Raw genomic sequence first — 26871 nt, 5'->3', positions numbered from 1 at the left:
TGGTGCATGAGTCTGCTAAGGCTGCCATAACAACGTACCACAGACTGACTGGGTGACTTAAACAGTGGACATTTATTTTCTCACAGTCTGGAAAGTAAAAGTCCAAGATCAGATGTCAGCGGGGTTGCTTTCTTCTGAGGTCTCTTCCCTTGGTGTGTAGATGGCCTCCTCCCCACTCCGTTTCACATGGTCTTCCCCCGTGCCTGTGCCCTAATCTCCTCTTAGAAGGACACCAGTCATACTGGATTAGAGTTTGCCCTACTGACCTCATTTTACCTTAATTACTCCTTAAAAGCCCTATCTCCAAATACAATCACATTCGGAGGTACTGGGGCTTAGGACTTCAAAGTAGGATTTCAGGGGAACAAAAATCAAACCAGAGCAGATGGTAATCTCATTCAGGTAGTGATCCATCTGATAGGGACCACCCCCCCGACCTTCACAGCAGCCCACCTATTCAGCGTTCATACCCACATATCCATAATAGAGCTCTTCTCGTCCCCCGGGTTCCCCTGCCTCAGCCTTCTCCTCTTAGCAGATGCCATCTGCAGGTCCACTTGGGTGCCCATAGCAGTAACCACAGAGTCTTCCCCATTTACTCCCTCAGCCTCACCCGCTCCTGCAGCCTAGGCACTGTCTCTGTCTCTGCATTGCTCAAGCTTCCACCATCTCGGTGACACCTCACAGCCACCCTTCCTGCATTCAGTCTTCAGCCTCCTGCCCATTGTCCTCCCCACAGTCATGGTGACCTCAAGATGACGAGGTCTCTGCTAAAGCCCCCGCTTGGAATGTTCTTTCCTCCTGCACTTTTCCTAGCCAACTGCTGTCCATTATCCATCCTTAAATTTCTCTACTAGTCAGGAATCTAACTGCTGCAAGAAACAGCCCCCAAAGTGTCTGTGGCTTCACACAACAGGCTTATTTCTTGTCCGTATAATGTCTAATTGGGTATGTCCGGTTAACAGGCAGCCTTCCATGTGGTCATTCAGGAACCCAGGCTCTTTCCATCGACACCTCCCACTTTGAGTCCACGAGAGTCCATGCAAGAGACAGTGAAGAAGACACACCCACTGTTCTTAACTACCTGTGCTCATATCCCATTGGTCAGAACTTGGTCATATGCCCTGCCCACCCGGCCGCAGGGAAGGCTGGGAAATTGGTCCAGGGACAGGGCAGGGTACACACTGCCAGTCTCAGCCACAGAGTCACTTGGCTGGAAGAGGCTCACCTGCCAGTTCAAATTGGGCCTCTCCTTTTGTGTTCTTTTCTACCATTGTGTACTTTTTCTTGATGGACCTTGTCATACACTGTGTTAAATAGCTATTTGAGTATTTGTTTAATATCGGTTCTCCCCAGTAGAGTGTAAGCCCCATAAGAACAGAAACGAGTCCTACTGTGCTCACTCACTACTTTATCCACAGTGCCATGGGAGGGGTCCAGTACAAAATGGGCACTCAGTAAATATGAGATGAAAGAGGGAGGAAGGAAGAGAGAAGGAGGGTATGGTTGGGTGAAGTCCTAATTCTGCCACTAATTCCACAGCTTTAGGTAAATTATACAGCTCTAAGGGCCTCGATTTCCTCTTATGTAAAGTGGTAGAAGTCATTCTTACTATGCAGCATTATTGTGTGACTGAATTAAGGCGTGTCCTAAGGTTCCTAGCAGATCGCCTGATATATGTATAGTGGGTGAGTGATACTGCAGTTATCATGTATGTGGATGCTCTAGCTCCCTGGCTGCCATGGTCAAATGCTTGCGGAAAGTTCTTGTGCCTGTGGGTCTGGGTGTACATGTAAGAGTACATGCCTGAGCTTCCTTTCAGGGCATCCCTCTCATGCTTTCTCTCCCTCCAGGTTAAAGTTAAACAGTAAGAGGAACCAGCTGGTGAGAGAACTGGAGGAAGCCACTCGGCAGGTGGCAACTCTGCACTCTCAGCTGAAAAGGTGAGTGGTGGGCGGTGAGGCCACTGCTCCCCTGGCCATGGCCAGACATGGGTGTCCTCAGTGTCCCAGCCCAGGCTCTACCCTTCACTTGTCCTCCGTGGCTTGAGTGTGGACGTTTAGAAGCACAGCAAGTGGATTGTCAGCAGACTCGGGCGTGGCCTGGTGTGGTTAGGAATAGGGGTCTTGACCTCTCCAGACTGACAGCACAAAGAAGGCCCCAGGCAGGTACTAGGAAGTCTTAGGAGACTTGGCTGGGTGTCATGGCTCACACCTGTGATCCCAGCACTTTGCGAGGCCAGGGTGGGTGGATCGCTTGAGCTCAGAAGTTTGAAACCAGCCTGGGCAACATGGCGAAACCCCATTTCTGCTAAAACTACGAAATTAGCCAGGTGCGGCCGGGCGTGGTGGCTCAAGCCTGTAATCCCAGCACTTTGGGAGGCCGAGACGGGCGGATCACGAGGTCAGGAGATCGAGACCATCCTGGCTAAAGCGGTGAAACCCCGTCTCTACTAAAAAAAATACAAAAAAAACTAGCCAGGCGAGGTGGCCGGCGCCTGTAGTCCCAGCTACTCGGGAGGCTGAGGCAGGAGAATGGCGTAAACCCGGGAGGCGGAGCTTGCAGTGAGCCGAGATCGCGCCACTGCACTCCAGCCTGGGCGACAGAGCGAGACTCCGTCTCAAAAAAAACAAAAAAAAGAAATTAGCCAGGTGTGGCAGTGCATGCCTGTGGTCCCAGCTACTCAGGAGGCTGAGGTGGTAGGATGACTTAAGCCCGGGAGGAGGCTTACCGTGAGCCGAGATCGTGCCACTACACTCCAGCCTGGGTGATAGAGCCAGACCTTGTCTCCAAAAAGAAAAAAAAGACAGGAAACTCACACTGCCACCTGCCTGTACAACGCAGAGAAAGTAGCCTCAGGCCTGGGCGTCCATAAACAACAGTGCATCACTGGAATCTAATAACAACATTTTGTTTCATTAGATTTTTTTCTAATGGTGGCCTTCTCTTTGTAGTAAGTGATACTGCTTTTCAAATTACACTTAGGATGTAAAGTTTTCTTTAAGATAGTTGTTTTAAAGTATTAAAACAGTGAGTTGGGGTGGGCGCAGTGGCTCACGCCTGTAATCCTACCACTTTGGGAGGCCGAGGTGGGTGGATTGCCTGAGCTCAGGAGTTTGAGACTAACCTGGGCAACAAGGTGAAACCCCGTCTCTACTAAAATACAAAAAATTAGCCAGGTATGGTGGCGGGCGCCTATAGTCCCAGATACTCAGGAGGCTGAGGCAGGAGAATTGCTTAAACCCAGGAGGCGGAGGTTGCAGTGAGCCGAGATCGTGCCACTGTACTCCAGCTTGGGCGACAGAGCAAGACTCCGTCTCCAAAAAAAAAAAAAACCAGTGAGTTGATTTCAAGAAAGACATTAAGAAATTTTTATTTCATAGTGGATTCAACTATGAAAAAATATACAAATGCAATGTAGCCCATTGGAGCTTTGGGAAACAGATCTAGAGGAAAAAGTGAACTTTTAAGGCAGCTAACTTGAGTCCAAAGCCCAGCTCTGCCATGTCTTGATTATATGGCCTTCTTGGGGTATCAGTTTTCCATGAAATGGGGGTGAAGGGTCTACCCTAGAGATTGCCAAGCAAGTCTAGTGAGATCATGGTGCTTTCCAGAGCCCAGCAGAAGGTCTCAGGGGGCCCACTTCACTGTGTGCATCTCACTGTCCTTCCCTTCCCGGTGTCCCAGTCTCTCAAGCAGCATGCAGTCCCTGTCCTCAGGCAGCAGCCCTGGATCCCTCACGTCCAGCCGGGGCTCCCTGGTTGCATCCAGCCTGGACTCCTCCACTTCAGCCAGCTTCACTGACCTCTACTATGACCCCTTTGAGCAGCTGGACTCAGAGCTGCAGAGCAAGGTGGAGTTTCTGCTCCTGGAGGGGGCCACCGGCTTCCGGCCTTCGGGCTGCATCACCACCATCCATGAGGACGAGGTGGCCAAGACCCAGAAGGCAGAGGGAGGTGGCCGCCTGCAGGCTCTGCGTTCCCTGTCTGGCACCCCAAAGTCCATGACCTCCCTGTCCCCACGTTCCTCTCTCTCCTCCCCCTCCCCACCCTGTTCCCCTCTCATGGCTGACCCGCTCCTGGCTGGTGATGCTTTCCTCAACTCCCTGGAGTTGGAAGACCCAGAGCTGAGTGCCACTCTTTGTGAACTGAACCTTGGTAACAGCACCCAGGAAAGATACCGGCTGGAGGAACCAGGAACGGAGGGCAAGCAGCTGGGCCAAGGTAGAGAGCACCATGCCCAGAGGGTGGGAACCGGGAAGAGGGAAAGAGATACTCTGTGCTCAGAACCCCCAGTGATCATTCTAGTCTATATTTACTGACTGCTTTCTGTGTGCTGGGTCTTTGTATGGCAAGTATATTTATTCAGTGGGATATTTATTAGCTCAGTATTTTTGAGGTCCTGTGCGAAGGGTTTTTGGTAGTAGATTCTGTCTTCCAACAGACATTTAGCACCTTATAAAACTAAGTGTCAGGTCATCCTGTGCTAATGGATACACATGGATTCATCTGTCCATTCATTCAACAGATACGCTGTGTGTCAGGCACTGGGTTGGTCACTAAGGATTCTGTGTTGAAGACAGACAGGGCCCCTGTTCTCATGAAGCTTATGTTCAGATGGAGGCACAGGGAATGAACCTGCAACCAAACAAGCATTACAAAGGAAATAAAACAGGGAATGTGATCCAGGCTTTCAGGTTGGAGGTAGGACTGCCGGGGCAGGTTGGGTTGTGAAAGAAGATGACATTTGAGGGTGTCTTGAATGGTGAGATGGAGCCAGCCTTGGGAAAAGCAAGAGCAAAATCTCTGAGGTCAGAGCAAGGGAATAGAAGGGGAGCCAGGAAGCCGTGAGTCAGAGGTAGGGGTTACCAACTACACTGGAGAACTAGGCAGAGTCCAGATCCTGAAAGGCCTGGTGGGCTATGCTAAGGAGTTTGGATTTTATCCTAATTGCACTGGGGACCCATATGACTGTTTGAAGCTGGTAATGATATGAACTGACTCCCATTCTGCATGGGGTCAGAAGGAACACTTTGGTGGATGTTGGTCGGGATTTAAGTTGGAATCTTCAAAACAGAAGATGATGCTGACATTGACAGCTAAGATTTATTAGGAGAAAACCTTTTTATCTTTAGCAGCAACCACATAATAAATCATAATAGTTAACTTTTATTGGGGATGTATTATGAGTTGGGCAATGTGCTTAATATATGGGGAAATTGGTTATTTCTATTCTGTGCATTTCACTGATGAGGAATTGGAGATTCAGAGAGGTGATGTCACTTGCCTTAGGTCACCCAGCCAACAAGCGAGGAAGCAGGGATAGGAACCTGAGTCTTTCTGGCCCCAGAACCCAGCCCCTTTATTGTCATGCCTTAGGCTGGGAGGCAGTTCAGTGTGCACATTCATGCCAAATCCTGGTGCTTGGGGCCCCACCAACCCCATCTGGCTCTGGGTGTGAAGGTCAGGACTGAGTAGGGTGCTCGGTAAACTCACCTGGGCCTCCTTGGCTTTCCTGGCCACAGTAATAATAGCTCACAATAATCATAGCTATGCTATATATAGTACAGGTGTTTAGGATTCAGGTACTTCTGTGCATATTTACTCATTTAAGCCTCACAACACCTCTGGGAAGTGTTTGCTATTTTTAATCTTTTCTCTTTTTTTTTGGAGACGGAGTCTCACTCTGTAACCCAGGCTGGAGTGCAGTGGCGCCATCCTGGCTCACTGCAACCTCCACCTCCTGGGTTCAAGCGATTCTCCTGCCTTGGCCTCCCAAGTAGCTGGGATTACAGGTGCACGCCACCATGCCTGGCTAATTTTTTGTATTTTTAGTAAAGACGGGCTTTCACCATGTTGACCAGGCTGGTCTTGAACTCCTGACCTCAGTTGATCCACCCGTCTTGGCCTCCCAAAGTGCTGGGATTACAGGCGTGAACCACCAAGCCCTGTCCCTTTTATCTCCATCTTAAAGATGAAAAAAGTGAGGCACAGTGAGGTTAAAAGATTTGTCTGAGGTTAGTCCCACAGAGTGAAATGGCAAGACCGGGACTGGCACAAGGACCACCTGCTCAGAATGCACACTATTATCCATGTGCCGAGTTCTGTCTACAAAAAGCTTGTGCTCCTGGCTCCAGGTGAGGCCAGCTAGAAGCAGCCAGACCCATATTAGCCCCGTGGCTCCAGGCATGGGCAGGAGTGCTGCTGCTGTGCCCAGAATTGTCCATTTGTGTGCAGGGGCCGGGGGAGCATGGTAGGGAAATGAGGTTTCCTTGTTAACAAAGGCCTTGAGTGCCAGTGTTTCCTTAGAAGAGGAGCCGGGAGATCCCTGGATTTCCCTCATCAGGAAGGGAGTCTTGCTGAGTGCTCTCAAAATAAAAGCAAGCGCCCTACTATAGCAGGCGGCAAGCTTCAGAAAATTGTTCCCTGGAGAGGAGGGGGCACAGGTGGAATCTCTAACGAGGCTCAAGGGGCGTGCCTCTGATGGCAATATTAAGCCAAGTCAGGACACTCAGACCCCAGCTATGTCCTGTGAAGTGACCCCCTCCTCTCCCCTCCCCAACAGTGTCCTTGGGGCTTGTGGGCCTAAGACAGCACATTAGGCTGGGCACACACAGGTCTCGGGATGGCATTTCCTTCGTGCCATCTCCAGAAGCCTTCCCTACAGCGAGCAATGCCAGGCAGAGCTCAGACGCTAAGCAGGTTATGTGATTAGTGCTGCTGTTCAGTCAGCAGACAAATTAATCTCCTTAAGTGGTTTAGTGGAGGGTGGAGATGTGTGGGTCTGAAAGCAGGAGGTCTCCACGGGCTCAGCAGGCACGGGACACAGGCTTGGCTTCCCCATCGCCAGCACTTGCCGTCTCCCAGACCCGCCTTGTCACCCATCGCCATCGCCAGCCTGCCATGCCCCGGACTCTGTGCCCCTCAATGCTACGAGCCGTTGCCCTTCTCCAGTCTGTCCGCAGGTGCTCAGAGGTGTTAGCTGTGAGATTGTAAGATCTGGATCTGGCCTTCCCCCCTGCAAGGAGGGCAGGAACTGTCTTATTCATCTTTGTAGTTCCGAACATGGCAATGGGCCTGGCATATCGTGGGTGTTCATTACTTGGGCAAGGAAGGAATGTGCAGCATGTGTTGAGTGCTTAGTTATGAGCCTCAGATCAGAGACTTTCAAGGGCCCCTGTTAAGGGTAGGGAAGAGGAGGAGCTGAATTAGGAGTGGAAAGGGATAGGCAGTGGAAGAACGGGTGCTTAATCTCTCCCTTCTCTGTCCTGAGGGTCCAGGGGCTGTTATTTTGCCCCAGGTGGGTAGGGATGGATCTATTAGGTTGGTGCAAAGTAATTGCGGTTTTTGCCATTGAAAGTATAGATATCCACAGTGATAGGAATAGTAGTGGCAATAAGGATAGCTGTAATGAGTTGTGTAGAGCACTTTGCCTGCCTGCACCAATCTCTATATTAAGGATTTCCCCTATAATGTCTCGCTGAGTCCTCTCAACTTGGATAATAATAAGTAGGTATTATTATCCAAGTTTTCCAAATGAGGCATCTGGGGCTTAACAGGATTAAGTCAGTGTCTCAAGGTCATGAAGTAGTAAGTGGTGGAACTGGATTTGAATCCAGGCAGTTCGACTCCAGAGCCTGGGATGGTAAAACACAAAATTACGTGTGACTCCTTCCATCACCCTAAAGCAAACTTAAAACATTTTTTTTTTGCTTTAGCATTTAGAGGTGGTTGGAATTTGGTGGAACCATCTTTCATCCACGATGGCTCACGCCTGTAATCCCAGCACTTTGGAAGGTCAAAGCAGGCGGATTTCTTGAGACCAAGAGTTCAAGACTAACCTGGGCAATATGGCAAAACCCCATCTCTGCAACAAAATAATAATAATTTAAAAATTATCTGGGTATGGTGGCACATGCCTGTAGTTCCAGAACTTGGGAGGCAGAGGTGGGAGGATCACCAGAACCCAGAGTGGTCGAGGCTGCAGTGAGCCACGATCATGCCGCTGCACTCCAGCCTGGATGAGTGAGACCCTGCCTCAAAAACAAAACAAAATTGGGAGTTGCAAAGACAGTTTTCTGGTTCCTGAACCTGACTTTCCATTTTCCTTCTCTAGCTGTGAATACGGCCCAGGGGTGTGGCCTGAAAGTGGCCTGTGTCTCAGCCGCGGTATCGGACGAGTCAGTGGCTGGGGACAGTGGTGTGTACGAGGCTTCCGTGCAGAGGTGGGTGTCTGGGTGCTGGCTCTCTCTGTGGCCACGTAAGCCATGAACTTTGAATATCCAGAGCCTAGGCCTGTGGGGTGGCTTAGGTTTTGGCCCCCACAGTGTGTGGGAGGAGCCCCAAGAGGGCATGACCCCACCTTCCTCTTGGCAGCCCAAGGCACAGACAGCATAACTTCTCCTGGGGTTAGAGATGCTTCGGGTTTAGGGGAGTGCTAGTTCTGTGGTAGCTACGAAAAAGGTGTATGGCTAAGGAGCAAGCGCTAGAGGAAGGCCAGGCCCCTTAAGAGAGGAGTCCAAGCTGGGCATAGTGGTGTGAGTCTGTAATCCCAGCTACTTGGGAGGCTTCAATGGGAGGATCACTTGACGCCAGGAGTTCGAGACCAGCCTGGGCAAAATAGTGAGACCCGATCTCTAAAAAGTTTTTTTAATTAAAATTTAAAAAAGGACCTGGAGGGAAGCTGAGCAGACCCCAACTTTCCTTCCTGGGGATGTAACCCCAGCCTCCCAAAGCAGTTTGTTCACTGCAAGGAAGCCTAACTCCCCCTCCCCTGTTGCCTTTCAGACTGGGTGCTTCAGAAGCTGCTGCGTTTGACAGTGACGAATCGGAAGCATTGGGTGCGGCCCGAGTTCAGATTGCCCTGAAGTAAGTGACAAGGACAATGAGGACAGAAGGAACCGTCTGTGTGGAGTCCCTTCTTCATCCGCAGCATTCCCCTGCATTTACCTTCACAGCCGCCCAGGGTGGAGGGCAGCACCAGCAGGACCTGCTGGCCATTGCAGCTTCTTAACTGAAGGGACGCTGATTCATTCCTCACCTCCCAGCCGTCCGCTTTACAGATAGGAGAAATGAGGTTTTAAAAGACCTTATGACTTGGCCCAACTCACGGAGCTGGCTGGTGGCAGAGCCAGGACTGGGACTGAGACCTCCTGCCTCTCAGTATGTTTGTTCATTGTTGCTGTGGCTTTTGTCTTTCCATCCCATCTAGGTTTCATTGACCTGGATGGAAGCTGATCGCTGGGGGCTGCAGCCCAGATTGGGTCAATACACACATGGTGGTTCTTTTTGTTTTCTCTTGTTGGAGGATGATCTCAATTTTTTTGTTGTTGTTGTTTTTTTTTTTTTTTTTTTTTTGGAGACAGGGTCTCACCTGTCACCCAGGCTGTAGTGCAGTGGTGCGATTTAGCTCGCTGCAACCTCTGCCTCCTGGGTTCAAGCGATTCTCCTGCCTCAGCCTCCTGAGTAGCTGGGATTACAGGCGTGTGCCACCACGCCTGGCTAACTTTTGTATTTTTAATAGAGATGGGGTTTCACCATGTTGGCCAGGCTGGTCTCAAACTCCTGACCTCAAATGATCTGCCTGCCTCGGCCTCCCAAAGTGCTGAGATTATAGGCATGAGCCACCACACCTGGCCTTCAGTATTTTTTAATAGGAATTAGTTGACAATATTATCATATCATGAAATTTCACCCACATTTATGGGTTCTTTTTAAAAATTCAGACAACTGACTAGGCGTGGTGGCTCACACCTGTAATCCCAACGCTTTGGGAGGCCAAGGCAGATGGATCACTTGATTCCAGGAGTTTAGGACCAGCTCAGGCAACATGATGAAACCCCATCTCTACTAAAAATACAAAAAATTAGCTGGATGTGGTGGTGCACACCTGTAGTCCTAGCTACTTAGGAGGCTGAGGTGGGAGGATCACCTGAGCCTGGGAGGTCGAGGCTACCATGAGCCCTGATCATGCCACTGAACTCAACCTGGATGACAGAGTGAGACCCTGTTTCAAAAAAGAAAAATTTTTTTTCAAACAATTGACAGCTCTAGCTCTACATCCCTGCATGGCAGCAAAGCACTGGGCCCGTGCTCTTGAGCTCACCATAGTCCGCAGGGCAGCCAACAGCCACGTCCTGTGACTTTTAACAGAGAGAAGAAATGAGAGAGATGAGTGTATTATTAATAGGTACTTCATATGCCCCTTTTCATTTCAGGTATGATGAGAAGAATAAGCAATTTGCAATATTAATCATCCAGCTGAGTAACCTTTCTGCTCTGTTGCAGCAACAAGACCAGAAAGTGTGAGTATGTAGCTGGATGGGTGTGTATCATACTCTCACCCTCCGGAGTCACCCCTGGGGGTCACTTTTCTGCCCTGTCCTGATCCAATTATGGGCCATGTCAAGACACTGTGGGTTTGTAATGCATATGGCTGTGATGCTAAATGTCAGTACTGTGCATGTGAATACAGGCACAATGGCAAGCACACCAACTGTAAAGACAAGCACTCTAGATGACTGTGTGAATTCCTGCCCTGTGGCATGCTGAGCACCTGCTGAATGCCAGCTCTAGGAATGGGGTGGTGAGCAGATCCTTCCTGGGCTCTACCCTCCTGGACTTTGAGCCTCATGGAGAGAAATGGTCACAGTCTGTTTTATCTTCTCCAAAGCTCAAGTGTTTCTTACAGAGAGAGCTGGGTCTTCTCTTTCCAAGTCAGCACCAGTCACTGTGCTTCTCTTGGAGGGGTGTGACTGCATGTTACCTTGATGCTGATAGGATGCAAACACCTGCTCTGTCCGCATGCGGGCTCCTCCCATGGTAGATGGGTTTATCCTTTATTGCACTCATCTGCCTACAAGTTTTCTCGGATCATAAGGCCCAGAGGGTGGCAACAGAAGCTTATGTGTCTGTGGTCTACACCCAGCCAGCCTGTGAGGGTGGCAAATATGGGAAGAAGGAAGGACAGGAAGGCAGACAAAACAGAAGGAAGACAAGATGGGATGCTTGGGTCATTTTCAGTCTTTTGCCCACCCAGATGGTGCCAGGCTGAATAGCCTTCTCCATAACTCACTGGTACTCAGGCAGGGGTATCTGTGGGATGATGCCTAGAAGTGAAGGGTCTGGACCAAAGGACAAATGCATCTGGAATTTTGTTCGATTTGTCAAAGTTTCTTCCAGTGTATGGGGCCTGATTCCCCAGATTCCTCACTTCTACAAACTCTCATCCACTGTTGTTTGCTTAGGGATTTCAGCAGCTGTTTAGTTCAACACTTAAACCCCAGACATGGGCTGACCCAAGGTTTCCTGCGGTTCTGTCTCCCTCTAGGAATATCCGCGTGGCTGTCCTTCCTTGCTCTGAAAGCACCACCTGCCTGTTCCGGACCCGGCCCCTGGACGCCTCAGACACTCTAGTGTTCAATGAGGTGTTCTGGGTATCCATGTCCTATCCAGCCCTTCACCAGAAGACCTTAAGAGTCGATGTCTGTACCACTGACAGGAGCCATCTGGAAGAGTGCCTGGTAAGGGCCGTGTCTGGCTGGCTGGTTGGCCTTCTGTGTGTATGGAGATTGGTCCACCCTGAGCTTCAGGAAGAAGGCTTGAAGGAGACGCAGGTTGTGCTATCAATCAGGCTCATCTTGGAGTCTAGGCAGCAAGGCTTCCACAGGTGAATGTTGTTCTCAGACTTAGGGCAGGAGGGAAGGAAGTCTTTCGCGAGAAGAAGAATAAAGGACCAGAAAGTGCCTTCTGAAACTGGCAGAAGCTGGAAAACGCCGCATGCCGCAGCTTTACTCTACAGCATGAGAGATTAGATAAGCACAGACTATGGCTGTGTGGTGGCTTTTGTCTGTAATCCCAACCCTTTGGGAGGTCAAGGCCAGAGGATCGCTCAAGTGCAGGAGTTCGAGAGCAGCCTGGCAACACAGCAAGACCCCATCTCTACAGAAAAAATTAGCCAGGCTTGGGTGCATGCTTGTAGTCCTAGCTACTCTGGAGGCTGAGATGGGAGGATCCCTTGAGCTGCAGTGAGCTGACATGCCACAGTATTCTGGCCTGGGCAACAGCAGAACCCTGTGTCCAAAAAAAAAAAAAAAAAACACACAGAATAATGAAAACAAACACATAGGCCTTCACATCCCACCTTTACCACTTGCTGTATAGCTGGATGACCTTGGGCAAAGTACATAACATCTCTGATCCTCATTTTTCTTATCCATAAAATGCAAATGATAATGCCTCCATCATGCCCACTAGAAGGATCTTTATAAGGATTGAGATAGCACCCGTAAAGCACCCATTCAAGTGTCTGACCCACAGTGGGTTCTCATTGAATGGGGCCATTGCTAGTCTCCTCCCTGAAACTGACCTCCCCTGGCTTCCATCTCTCACTGCATTGGCAGGAGTCAGGACTGGGAATGAAGTAGCCCAGGTACATTGTGTCCTAAGAGACAGGCAGACCCAAGTGCAGACAGATACTCAGCTTTCCCATCTGTAGAAGGGGGATTTATATAATAGCTAACTCGGGCTTACGATGTACAAGTGAATTAAAAGAAGTAAAGGGCTTTGTTAACCCTGATGCCATTTAGTGTTAGAGTATTTTAATGATACCTCAACTGTGAGCACGAAGGAGCCCAAGCGTGGGCATTATACCTAGAAGGTTGCTCCACTCGTGCTCAGATCTGTACTGGGAGCTTGTTGTGTCCCCACCCCTGTGTCTGCGGCTGGGGATTCAATGGGGAGCCAAACAGACAAGGCGCCAGCATTGATGGCTAAGATGTAAACAAACTGTGAGGAGGGCCGTGTTGGAAATGGATGGGTTGAAGTGATGGAGGAAAATGTGGGATGCGTGCAAAGGGGAGAAACAAGATGTGTACACCTCTCCAAACCTCTCCTGCCTCCATGTCTGGAAGCTGGAATGTGGAGCTTCTCACTGCCTTCTCGGAGGGCTCACCCCTTTCTCCTGCTGTAACTCACAGGCGTTTGCCCAGAGAAGGGAATCTCTTTGCTCTCCATCCTTGCCTTGATCTTCATGCTCTGTAAAACCCTTCTCTATCATGGCATTGTGGGGCCACATCCTTGGATTGTGGCCTGGGGCTGTCACCAGGCTTGCCCTTCCAGCTGTGTCTCCTCACAATCTTCAATTCTCAGTCTCATTTCCCTTATCTGTAAAATCTGGCTCATACTGCCTTCCTGGAGGTGGTTCTCTGAAGACTAAACAAGGCGCTAAAGCAGCGCCTCAAACTGTACCATGCACACAAGTTACCTGGAGCTCTGGCTAAAATGCAGATTCTGATTCAGCAAGTCTGGAGCAGAACCTGAAAGTCTGCATTTCTAACAAGCTCCCAGGTGAGGCCAATGATGTTGTTACTGACAATAATGCAATAATTAATGCCAGTAGGATGCAGTTTATATGGCAGGCACTGAGCTAAGCTCTTTACATGCATTATCTCTGTTTTTTTTTTTTCTTTAGTTTTAGACTGAGTCTCGCTTTCAGTCTCTGGAGTGCAGTGGCGTGATCACAGCTCACTGAAACCTTCGCCTCCCAGGTTCAAGCAGTTCTCCTGCCTTAGACTCCCGAGTAGCTGGGACCACAGGCGCACACCACCATACCTGGCTAATTTTTGTATTTTTAGTAGAGGCGGGGTTTCGCCATGTTGCCCAGGCTGATCTTAAACTCCTGACCTCAAGTGATCCGCCTGCCTCCGCCTCCTAAAGTGCTGGGATTACAGGTATGAGCCACCGTGCCAGCCCATTATCTCTATTGATCCTCGCTCCAACCTTGCAAAATAGGTAGCATATTCCAGTGGAGAAACTGAGGCACAAAGAGGCGAAAGACTTTTCCTAGATCACACAGTTAGGAAAGTGGCAGGAGCCATATTTGAACCCCAGCGGGTCTACCTCCGAAGTCCACACACGTCAGTGCCTCTGTGTTATCTTTTTGCCAGCACAGGGCTCCCTGGAGCTCAGAGGTGGGGGTGGTGACTTGAAGGGGTTGGCAAGCCTGGTCTCCTCCAGCGAAGCATTCCCTTGGCTCTGGGCATTCCTAAATGAGAAGAGGCTAAATCCTATTTTCTTCTCCTAATTGGATGCCTTTTATTCCTCCTTCCTAATTGAAGTCTGGTCATTGCTGGTTGCCATAGCAGCAGCCAAAGCGCTCATCTCACTGTGGCTTGTCTCTGCCTGCGGCCAATGGGAAACCTCCTTTCCCGTATGCGGTGGGGACATGGAGTGTCAGGCTGTCGTATTTTGGTGGCTGGAGGAGGAGAGGAAGTGAGATGGGAGGAAAAAGGGCCTGTCCGCTCCCACGCAGAGACTCCGGGCAGCAGGGTGTGTGGAATCCCCAGTCCGTTTTCAGCCAGGCAGCAATAGCATCTGTACTGAGCTGAGTCTATGTGTCTACCAGTGGGCTAAGAACTTCGTGTGCAGTATCTCATTTAATCTTCGCGATCACCCCAGGAAGATAAGGGATCAAGGCCCAGAAAGGCTAAGTAACCTGCCAGGTCATCCAAGGAGAAGATGGCGAAGCCTGGATTTGAACAGAGACTCCAGCTTCCTTATGTGTAGCCATCACACCATGCCACTTCTCAGGAGGTTACTATGAGTGTCTCTCATGTCCCCAGACCCAGATTACAGGTTTGGAGGACTACACAGCCCACCTTCCCAATATCGCAGGCAACAGTTCCACCAAATGCCCTAGCATGGCATCGCAGGGGGCCTAGTTGCCCACTGCTCTACTGCTGCGTTCAGTGCCACCCAGCCCAGGCTCTCTCGAGCTAGCCTGCTTCTCAGGCCCCACTTACGTCCTATGGTTCACCATTACAACCGTTCCCTTGCTCCCTCTCACTTTGGCATACTAACTTGGCAAAACCCCAGCCCTGTCAAAGCGAGCTCTCCACCCCCTCCTCTCCAACTGAGCAACTGGAAAAAAAATGCACACAACCACGCTGTATGGTGTCATTTGGAAATGGTAATCACTCACTTCCCATGAGCCCTGAATGCTGCCCAGAAATCATACTGTATCTCCCTGGATGATTTACTCACCCACTCATCACAATGACTAATTCATACTTCTCTCAGGGAGAGAAGACAGAACAGACTCAGAAGAGGGCCCCCATACCATATCTAGCTGTTCTTGTAAATTCTGCCATTTCCCTGGCTTCTGAGGATGGGCCTTCCGCACTCCTGTCTGAGGCCAGCGCCCCCACTTTCTCATAAGGACATTACTCCAGCAGCCATTCTGCTCTTTCCTCTGTCTTCAATTTTCCCTCTTCCACTGGATCCAGCCTATCAGTATACCATCATGCTATTATTTCTCCCATGCTCAAAACAAAACAAACGTTTTTTTGACTGAGGATCTTGCTTTGTTGCCCAGGCTGGAATGCAGTGCTGTGAACTCGGCTCACAGCAGCCTTGACCTTCTGGGCTCAAGTGATACTCCCATTTCAGCCTCCCCAGTAGCTGGGACTATAGGCACATGACACCATGCCTGGCTAATTTTTGTATTTTTTGTAGAGATGGAGTCTCACTATGTTGCCCAGGCTGGTTGAACTCCTGGGCTCAGGGAGTCCTCCTGCCTCAGCCTCCCAAAGGACTGGGGTTACAGGTGTGAGCCACCACACCCAACCTAAAACTTTTTCGCCCCATTTCCACTTCCAACTACTACATTGTTTCTTTCGCTTTATTTATAGAAAAACTTGAAAGAGGTGTTCCCTTCCTCTCTGTAACCCAATCTACGTGGACTTTGGCCCTCATCTTTCTTTTTTTAATATTTTTTTACTTTTATTTTTTAATTTTTGAGAGAGAGTCTCACTCTGTCACCCAGACTGGAGGGCAATGGCATGATCTCGGCTCATTGCAACCTCCACTTCTTGGGTCCAAGCCATTCTCCTGCCTCAGCCTCCCAAGTAGCTGGGACTACAGGCACGCATTACCACACCTGGCTAATTTTCTGTATTTTTAGTAGAGTGAGGTTTCACCATGTTGGCCATGCTAGTCTCAAACTTCTGACCTCAAGTGATCCGCCCACCTTGTCCTCCTAAAGTGGTAGGATTACAGGCGCGAGCCACCGTGCCTAGCCTGGCCCTCATCTTTGTACCAAGGGTGTCCTCATCATGTTCATCAGTGAGCTCCTTGTTACCAGACCAGAGGCCAGTTCTCCATCTTCCTTCTGGACCTGCCAGCTACACTTGCCGCAGTTGCTGACTCCACCTCCCTCAACATCCTTTGCCCTTGCTTGGCCTCCTGGTTACCTTGCTCTTCCAGTGTTCTCCCCTCACCTCTAGCATCTTGGTCTCCTTTGCTGGTTCTTCCTCATTTCCCTGACCTCCCTATCTCAGAGGGCCCAGGGCTGGGTCCTTGATCCTCCCCTTTTCTACTCGTTTCCTTGGTGATCTCATTTTATCTCCCAGTTGCAAACCCATCCCAAGTGCAGGGCTCCAGCCTGGGCCTCCCCACACCCCTCGAATCTCTTATTTCAACTGCCTGTTCTGCATTTTCACTTAAACATAAAATAGGACCTCAAACTAACATGGCCACAAGAATGCCCCTGACCTTTCATCCTGTGTGTCCACTGTCTCAGCCAATGGCAATCTCATTCTTCCATTGCTCAGCTCAGACACCCTGCAGTCATCCGTAACCCCTCTCTTTCCCTTACCCCATCCTCTTAGCTCCACCTTCAAAAGAACCGTACATCCCACTTCTCACCACTTCCCCAGACCCAAGCCACTGTCTTTCCTTCCTTGGATGATGGCAGCCATCTCCTACTTGGTCTCCCAGCTTCTGTCCATTTCCCCTTCCTCTTTTTTCAACAAAGTAGCCAAACTAATCCTATTTAAATGTAAATCAGTGCATGCCATTCTTTTGCTAAAACCTTATGATGGCTTATGTCTCCACCTAGAGTCAACACCTGTGTCCTTTGCCTGGCCTCCAAGGCCCCTTGGGATTTGGCCACTTCTTATCTCTGGGATTATATCTGCAAAACTCTTCCTCCAGCCTCGTGTTCCTTGAATATGCCAACATGTGCTCCCCTCCAGGCCTTTGCACTTGCTGTGTCCTCTGCCTGGCATCCTGTCCTCCCAGGTGTTCCCTCACCTCCTTCCGGACTTTGTTCAAATGTCACCTTCTCAGTGAGGTCTTCCACCCTATGTAAATCCCATTACCCTCTCTGCTCTCTTATCCCCTTCTAGCCCCCTTCCCTGTAGTATTTTTCTCTACACCACCTTTTATCACCTAACATTTCACTGTACCTCATAGATTCTAGGGTACGTGTTATCTTTACATTTTATTTCTGAAATCAAGATGCACTGTGTACTAGATGACAAGTTATAGTTTAATTGGCAACTATTTCTCTTTCTTGGTGCATAAAATAATGGTACACTTTTAAAGATGGCATCTTAGATTCGATGAAACACAGTAAGGAGTTTACCTATGGAGTTGTTATCTGATTCCCCTAGACGCAAATATAAAGTCATGGGGCAGGAATATTTATCTGCCTTCAATTCTGCTCTGTCTCCAGCACCCAGAACAGTGCCTGGCACATGAGATTTCTCAGCACGTTTTTGTGTGTTGAATAAATGAATGAATGAATACGTAAATGCCCTCAAAGGTGCATCCAGTTTACTGAGGTAGACAATACTCACAGCTGTGAGCCGGCCCCAGATAAACAGTATATCTTGTTAGAATTAATAATAATCTGCTGGAAGTGTTACACCTCAAAGCTGTGATCCTGGTCCTTTCCCCTCATACCTCACACATGGCCTGGCATGTTCTGAACTGTAATATCCAACATAGCTGTCTATCTCCCTAGGAAACCATGAGCCGTTTTGGGGAAGAATCATATCTTACATGCTTCTGTGGTTCCAGAGTCTGCGAAGGGCTTAGGGAGTTTTTATTGAATGAATAAATGAGCAATAGACAAATATTTATATATATGTACATTTATTCTGGGTGCCTGAAGTGTGCCAAGCATTTAATTCACTCTGATCCTCCCAATAGGCGGGTAGGTAGGAGTTGTTTTCCCTGTTTTCCAGATGAGGAAGCTGGTGCTAAACAAGCGAAGTGTCAGCATCGTGCTTTCTTCCTCTCCCCACTCACCACTGTGCTCTCAGAAACCACCTTTCACTGTCCCAGACCTAGCACAGCTCTGCCACGTTCCGATGCATCCTGATGAATTGTAGCCCCCATAATCCCCATGTGTTGTGGGAGGGAACTGGTGGGAGGTAATTGACTCATGGGGGCGGTTACCCCCATGCTGCTAGTCTCATGATAGTGAGTGAGTTCTCATGAGATCCGATGGTTATATAAGGGGCTTTTCCCACTTTTGTTCGCCACTTCTCTTTGCTGCCACCATGTGAAGAAGGAAGTGTTTGCTTCCTCTTCTGCCATGATTATAAGTTTCCTGAGGCCTCCCCAGCCATGCTGAACTGTGAGTCAACTAAACCTCTTTCTTTTATAAATTACTCAGTCTCGGGTATGCCTTTATTAGCATGAGAACGGATTAATACACTTGGCTCAAGTCCATTTTGCAAACTGGCATTTGGTATTTCTACTACCCATCAGCACAGAGTCTGGGTAGCCCCTTCCACACACCGACACTAGTGTGTTAGGGGAAGGTAGGCTGACCACCTTCCCAAACCTGACCAGGGCTCATTTTTGGACATGTCAAAACAATAAAGCCTCTGAGGAATGATTAATTAGTTTGTAGTAATTTCTAGGGAGGATGTAGGGGGGAAAAACAAAACAGTAAAAAATATTAAGTCACTTGAAATAATTCCCTTTTCTGTGAGCTTATAGTCAGTTAGGTTAGTTTGTTATAATTTGTTTTCAGTTTAAGGGATATATTTACATAACTCAAAGAAAAATTGTATGGAAAGGTTTACTGAAGAGAAATCATGCTCTCTCCTCACCCCAGCCTCACTACCTATCCTATATAGGTGACCACTTTGATTAATTTCTTTTTCATCTTTCCATTATTTCTTGTGCACGTATGATCATGTTCACTCCGCCTTGCACCTCAAACATGGTGCAATATATACATAGACTATAGACACATATACTTATCCCCCTCTCTCTTACACGAAAGGTAGCATATTATGTACTCTTTTCTGCACCGTGCTATTTTTTTTCTCGTAACTGTATAGCCTAGCCATCTCTCTGCATCAGTATAAAGAGATCTTCCTCTTTTTTACACAGCTACATAATATTCCATTGCAGAGATAGATTATAGTTCTTTCAGTCTGTTCCCTGTTGCTGGACCTTTGGGTCGTTTAAAATCTTTTGCTGTTGGCTGGGCGCGGTGCCTCACACCTGTAATCCCAGCACTTTGGGAGGCCGAGGTGGGCGGATCACCTGAGGTCAGGAGTTCAAGACCAGCCTGACCAACATGGAGAAACCCTGTCTCTACTAGAAATATGAAAAAAAAAAAAAAAAAAATAGCCAGGCGTGGTGGCACATGCCTGTAATCCCAGCTACTCTGGAGGCTGAGGCAGGAGAATTGCTGAACCTGGGAGGCAGAGGTTGCGGTGAGCCAAGACCATGCCATTGCACTCCAGCAGCCTGGGCAAAAAGAGCAAAACTCTGTCTCAAGGAAAAAAAAAAAACTTTCACTATTACAAAGAGGGTCAGAATGAAGACTCCTTTTGTGGGTCATTTTGTACTTGTGCAGATTTCTGCAGGTGTATCTGTGGGATAGACAGCTACAAGGAGAATTACTCGGTCGAAGGGCAAAATGCGTTTATGTTTTTACTAGATATGACTAAATTCCTTCCATCAGGTTTCTGCCATTTTACATTCCCACGAGCAAGGTGAGAGAGAGCCTGTTTCCCCATAACCTCACCAACAGCATTTGTTGTCAATTTTTTAAACTTTTGCAAATTTAGTGGAGGAGAAATGACAAAGCAGTTTTCTACCTCACTTGGAATTAATTACTTGTTCAGTTCCTGAGTTCCTTGGGACAGTGCTGGCTCCCAGAAGGTGGAACCATGTGGGGACCATCATTATGCTCAGTACATAACATAGAACCTAGTGCTTAATATAACTAACACAGAATGGGAATTCAACAACAGAAAAATCAAATAACCCAATGTGAAAAGGAGAAAGGACTTGAATAGACATTTCTCCAAAATTAATATACAAATGGCCAACATCCATGTGAAAAGATGTTCAACATTACTAATTATCAGAGAAATGCAAATCAAAACCACAATGAGATACCACCTCACACATATTTGGATGATGGCTATCAAAAAACCACACAAAATGGTGAAGATGTAGAGAAATTGGAACTCGTGTGCATTGTTGGTGGGATTATAAGCACTTCCTTAGCAAGTGTTGATGTGAACAGTATAGTAGTTCCACTAAAAAATTTAAAATGTAACTACCATATGACCTAGCAATTGTACTTCTGGGCATATATTCGAGATAATTGAAAGCAGGTTGTTGTTGTTGTTTTGTTTTGTTTTGTTTTTGAGACAGAGTTTTGTTCTTGTTGCCCAGGCTGGAGTACAATGGCACGATCTCAGCTCACCTGCAACCTCCATCTCCTGGGTTCAAGCAGTTATCCTGCCCCACCCTCCCAAGTAGCTGGGATTACAGGAATATGCCACCACGGCGGGCTAATTTTGCATTTTTAGTAGAAATGGGGTTTCTCCATGTTGGTCACGCTGGTCTCGAACTCCTGACCTCAGGTGATCCACCCGCCTCAGCCTCCCAAAGTGCTCCAGTTACAGGCATGAGCTACCATGCCCGCCCTGAAAGCAGGTTCTTAAAGAATTACTAGTACACTCATGTTCATGGCAGCACTGCTCACAATAGTGAAGAGGTAGAAGTAACCCAAATGTCCATCAACAGATGACTGGATAAGCATAATGTAGCATGCCCATACAATGGAATATTATTCAGCATTAAAAAGAAAGGGGGATCAGGCTGGGCGCGGTGGCTCAAGCCTGTAATCCCAGCACTTTGGGAGGCCGAGACGGGCGGATCACGAGGTCGGGAGATCGAGACCATCCTGGCTAACATGGTGAAACCCCGTCTCTACTAAAAAATACAAAAAACTAGCCAGGCGAGGTGGCGGGCGCCTGTAGTCCCAGCTACTGGGGAGGCTGAGGCAGGAGAATGGCGTAAACCCGGGAGGCGGAGGTTGCAGTGAGCTGAGATCCGGCCACTGCACTCCAGCCTGGGCGGCAGAGCGAGACTCCGTCTCAAAAAAAAAAAAAAAAAAAAAAAAAAAAAAAGGGGGATCTCTTAGCCCAGGAGTTCGAGATTACAGTGAGCTATGATCACACCACTGCACTCCAGCCTGGCAACAGAGTGCGACCTTACCTCCAAAAAACAACAACAAAAAAGGAATAAAATTCTGATATACGCTACAACATAGATGGACCTTGAAGGCATTGTTAAGTTCAGTAAGCCAGTCACAAAAAGATAAATACTGTATGATTCCACTTATATGAGGTATCTAAAGTCATCAAATTCATAGAAACAGAAAATACAGTGGTGGTTACTAGGGGCTGCAGGGAGGGGAAAAAGGAAGTTGTTGCTTAATAAGTGTAGAGTTGCCAGGTGTGGTGGCTCACGCCTGTAATCCCAGCACTCTGGGAGGCCGAGGCGGGCAGATCATGGGGTCAGGAGATCGAGACCATCCTGGCTAACATGGTGAAACCCCATCTGTACTAAAAATACAAAAAATTAGTGGTGGCGGGTGCCTGTAGTTCAGCTACTTGGGAGGCTGAGGCAGGAGAATGGTGTGAACCCGGGAGGCAAAGCTTTCAGATTTGCAAGATGAGAATGTTCAGTAGATCTCTTTTACAACAATGTGCGTAATGTTTAATACCACTGAAATTGCACTTAAAAGCAGCAAAGATGGTAAACTAAAGGTTTTTTTTTTTTTTTTTAGCATAGTTTTGTTTATTTAAAAAAAATTCATAGGATAAGTCCTCAATAAAGATTTGGCAAATGATTAAACCGATCAACGAATGAATGAACGACAAATGAGTTATTGGAAATGTTAACAACTTGGCCTATCTTCCTGCCAGGATCCCTCCGTCTTATCTGGAGTGGTGTTTTCTCCATACTGTCTCCGTGAACCAGATTCCCTGACACTTGGTTCCCCCCTCTGCCCCGCTTATGTTCTCCTTGTTTCCATCCCAACAGGGAGGCGCCCAGATCAGCCTGGCGGAGGTCTGCAGGTCTGGGGAGAGGTCGACTCGCTGGTACAACCTCCTCAGCTACAAATACTTGAAGAAACAGAGCAGGGAGCTCAAGCCAGTGGGAGTCACGGCCCCTGCCCCAGGGCCTGCAAGCACGGTGAGCTGGGACCAGGTGTGCCACCCTCCCACAAGGCAGCACCTGGATGTTGGAAGGGAAAGCCTCTCCCAGAACTGGAGGTGGTCAGGCATCACGAGAGGAGAAAAATGGGGCGGAGGAGGTAGGAGAAGAAGACAGGGAAGGAGAGATCTCCACTAAGGGGCAGGCGGCTCCCCTTCCACAACTGCTTTCTTCCACATCTGTGCTTCCTCCTGTCCTTTGTTCTACCTAATACCACTTGGCTCACGAAAACTTAATTCATGATTTTTTACAAATGAAATGGAGAAGGAGATAGAAAACTGTGGAAGGTAAAAGATGAACCATTCTTGGACCCCTACTTTGTTCAAGGTCCACAGTGGAGGCTTTGTATAAGAGGCAGCTGGAAGTCATGGGAAGAGAATCAGAGGGCTAGGTCAGTCATATGGCCTCCCTGAGCATCCAATTTTTCATGTCTAATGTGAGCCTTAAAAGGTTGTTATGAGGATGGGCACGGTGCCTCAGGCCTATAATCCCAGCACTTTGGGAGGCCGAGGCAGGAGGATCTCTTGAGGCCAGGAATTCAAGACAAGCCTGGGCAACATGGTGAGGCCTATCTCTACAAAAATAATAATAATAATAATAATTAATTATTAAAAAGAGAAAAAAGTTTTTATGATGCTTTGAAGAAATATATGTAAAGAGCACGTGGTAACTGTTCCATCGTGACTCTTACTTGAAAATCTTCGCCGGGCATGGTGGCTCGTGCCTGTAATCCCAGCACTTTAGGAGGCTGAGGCAGGAGGATCTCTTGAGTAGATCTCTCTGAGTTCAAAACTAGCCTGGCCAACATGGCGAAACCCTGTCTCTACTAAAATTCCAAAAATTAACCAAGCATGATGGCAGTCGTCTGTAATCCTAGCTACTAGGGAGGCTGAGGCAGGAGAATTACTTGAACCGGGGAGGCAGAGGTTGCATTGAGCCAAGATTACATCATTGCACTCCAGCCTGGGCAAGAGAGCAAGACTCCATCTCAGAAAAAAAAAAGAAAAGAAAAGAAAAAAAGAAAAAAAAAATCTTACATTTGCCTATTTTCAGTGAAAAAATATGTTTTTTCATTTTAGTTAGTGCAGTACGCTTTAACACATTAAAATATCCTTAAACTGTCTCCCCCATTTGGAAAGCCCACACCTACTGGCCAGGCAGACTGGTCAGGACTCAGTTGAGCAGTGAAGTTAGTCTTACCTATGGGGTATTGGACTCCTATGGGATCCTGACCACATCAAAAAGTTAGATAGAGTGTTTTGGATTCAGGTTTTCTTGTAATTCTCTGTAGTGATCCTTTCCTCTCTGTAGAGGTTGTTCCTTCTGTCAGTACTTGGTTAGTTTGGACAGCCACTGCCTAGAATTTCTATGCAGAGGATAGGTTGGGACATACAGGTAAAGATAAGGGTAGCAAATAGATCAATTAAGTCTAGTTTCTTTTTCTCTTTCTCTTCCTCCTCTCCTTTCCCTCCCCACCCCCACCTTCTTTTTCATCATCATCATCATCATTTTCTGTACTTCCTTTTGCATCAGGCACTATTCCGTTTATTATGTACAGTTTACCAAGTCTCAGAGAGATAACCAAATTACATTAAGATGTACATCTCCTCAGCAAAGCTAGGTCTCAAACTCAGGTCTCTCACTCCAAAAAGAGACAGTGCATTATGCATTATGTTATTGATGGTTCACATGTTGGTCTGATGATGCTGTGGTCTCCTTACAGTCAGAGACCTTCATTCTGTCTCACTTCACTGCTAAACTTGGCTGTCTTCCACCACGATGCTGAGTATGTTCGTACATACAGGGGCTATTCTCTGGAGAACTGCTAGTTGGAGAAATTAAGGACAATTTTTCCAGTCAGTGACCTTGGGCAAGACACTTGACCACTCTGGTCTTTGGTTTGACCATCAGTTCACTGGGAGGGTCACAGGTCTGAGATGCTCTGATTCCTGGCAGGTAGGGTGGCACCTACATTGTACCCAATGACCCAGCAGCCTTTGTCTCTATAGGACGCTGTGTCTGCTCTGTTGGAACAGACAGCGGTGGAGCTGGAGAAGAGGCAGGAGGGCAGGAGCAGCACACAGACGCTGGAAGACAGCTGGTGAGTGAGCACACCCTTGGGCCCCAGGAGCTGCCCTGCCTGGATCTAGGCCCAGCAATGAGATCCCCAAATGCCAGTGCAACTAAGAGAAGGGTTCCACTGGGAAGACTGAGAAACCCTCTCCTCATGGGTTCTCTACAGGCAAAAAGGCAATGTAACCTAGTACGATGGTTCCCAGAATTCCTTTCGAATTTGCCATTTTGTTTCCCATGAGTCACCTATGCTAGTTCACACCTAATGTTATTCTTTATCTTGATATAGTGACCTTTATTTTGCTTAAAAAAAAAAAAGGAGAAACTTTATGTTACTCTAAATGGAAAATTTGTGTAGTTTGCCATAAAGTAAAGAGTCCTTGGGAATTGCATTTGACTTTCAGGAATGGAGAGCAGAAATATTAGACAGAAATAAGATAGAAGTTTACTTCTTCTTCACTTAAGAATAAGAGGCGCAGGCATGGTAGCTCATGCCTGTAAATCCAACACTTTGGGAAGCCGAGGTGGGCGGATCATGAGGTCAGGAGTTCAAGACCAGCCTGACCAACATGTTGAAACCCCGTCTCTACTAAAAATACAAAAATTAGCTGGGCGTGGTGGTGCACGCCTGTAATCCCAGCTACTCAGGAGGCTGAGACAGGAGAATCACTTGAACCCAGGAGGGGGAGGTTGCAGTGAGCTGAGATTGTGCCACTGCACTCCAACCTGGGTGATAGAGCAAGATTCTGTCTCAAAAGAGAGAGAGAGAGAGAGAAAGAGAGAGAGAGACGAGGGGAGGGGAGAGGAGGGGAGTGGGGAGGGGAGGAGGGGGGAAGAGAAAGAAGAAGAAGAAGAAAAAAGAAGAAGAATGTAATCCCAGCTATTCAGGAGGCTGAGGCAGGAGGCAGGAGGATTGCTTGAACCCATAGTGAAACCTCATCTCAAAAACAATTTAAAAATAATGGGAGAGGCCGAGCATAGTGGCTCACACCTGTAATCCCAGCACTTTGGGAGCCCGAGGCGGATGGATCACCTGAGGTCAGGAGTTCGAGACCAGTCTGGCCAACATGGCGAAACCCCATCTCTACTAAAAAATACAAAAATTAGCCAGGCATGGTGGTGGGCACCTGTAATGGGGTATTTTGCAAAATTCAGTAAAATTATGCATGATAAGCACTTAACACAGACCCTGACCTAGAGGAAGCATTCAATAACTCTTCCATATTATTATTCTCTTAGAGCCCCAAATTATGTATTTAATCTCAGCTACTCGGGAGGCTGAGGCAGGGACAATTGCTTGAATCCAGGAGGACAAGGTTGCAGTGAACCGAGATTGCACCACCGCACTCCAGCCTAGGTGACAGAGTGAGACTCTGTCTCAAAAAAAAAAAACAACGGAGGAAGCAATCCAAGGCTATCCAATTCTGTCAACCCCACGGTGTTATTGGGAATCTAGGCTCCTTTCCTCTGTCTGCTTTGCTGTCTTTACTATGTGACCTCCATCACTCAGGCTGCTTTATAGCCCAAGATGGCTGCTGGATCACCAGCCATCAGGCCAGGTAACCATCAGGAAATAGGAAAGATAAAAGAGAGCATGCCTGTGTACCTTTTAACTAAGAAGCATTCCTGAATGTCCCACACAGCAACTTCTGCTTGCTTCTCATTGGCCAAGCTTAGCCACTTAGCCTGCCTAACTGCAGGGAGATTGGAGAATGAGATCAGTTATTTGGGTACAAAAATCAAATTTCTGTTACTAAGGGAAAAAGTGGATACTGGGTAGACCAAGAGCCAAGTCTGCTTCAAAAGGTAACTGTGGAAAACACAAAGTCATGAAAATAAAGCAATATTATTAAAGTCTAGTTAGAGATATTGCTTGCTAAGCCTGAGCCTTCTCTCCCGTTATTAAAAAAAAAAAAAAAAAGGTTAGCAAGTGTTTCAGCAACGCTGAAGACATGCTATTGCCAGAGACTTTCTCCTTGTTGTAATCAAAATGTCTGAACAAGAATTGAAAAGGGGACAACTTCCTCACTTTGTGATTCGGTGCTATTTAATTCCTTGTATTATGAGAAAGATCTCATCATACACTTTAAGAAACAATGACAGAGACTAGGGTTTGAATCTTGGATTCTTCATGTTTTTGTGTCACCTTAGGCAAAGTATTTTTGAAACTTTTTATTGTAGTGTAAAATTCTTACAGAAAATTCACCTAAGCAGAGAGCTCAGTGAATTTTCGGAAAGCAAAACTCTGTAACTAGCATCAAATCAAGAAGCAGAATGTGACCAGCACCACAGAAGCCGACACTTTGTGTCACTGCCGGGCAAGTCGCTCTAACCTTGTCTGAGCCTCATCTGAAAACTGAGGAAATAATACTGACTATATAAGGTTACTGAAAGAGACTCAAGGGAAAGGCACTGATGAAGATCGAGTGCAAAGCACACAGTAGACCCTCAATACGTGGTCCACATTATTGTT

General features: G+C 47.7%; 1 protein-coding gene across 6 annotated transcripts in view; it reads left to right on the top strand.

The window, feature by feature from the left end:
• The window catches only part of WWC1 (WW and C2 domain containing 1), a 175589-nt gene that overhangs the window by 124970 nt on the left and 23748 nt on the right, over nt 1-26871 (top strand). For all 6 annotated transcript variants that reach the window (XM_050794638.1, XM_050794637.1, XM_050794635.1 and 3 more), the window contains 8 exons: nt 1854-1943; nt 3688-4223; nt 8116-8224; nt 8787-8867; nt 10217-10303; nt 11329-11521; nt 22152-22304; nt 24335-24426. In XM_050794638.1, the coding sequence (XP_050650595.1) occupies nt 1854-1943; nt 3688-4223; nt 8116-8224; nt 8787-8867; nt 10217-10303; nt 11329-11521; nt 22152-22304; nt 24335-24426 (1341 nt within the window). The remainder of the gene's footprint in view (nt 1-1853; nt 1944-3687; nt 4224-8115; nt 8225-8786; nt 8868-10216; nt 10304-11328; nt 11522-22151; nt 22305-24334; nt 24427-26871) is intronic.

Source organism: Macaca thibetana, chromosome 6, assembly GCF_024542745.1.
Source record: "Macaca thibetana thibetana isolate TM-01 chromosome 6, ASM2454274v1, whole genome shotgun sequence".
NCBI lineage: Eukaryota > Metazoa > Chordata > Mammalia > Primates > Cercopithecidae > Macaca > Macaca thibetana.
The sequence above is the reverse complement of the archived record's forward strand: the minus strand, read 5'-3'. Positions and strand labels throughout refer to the sequence as shown.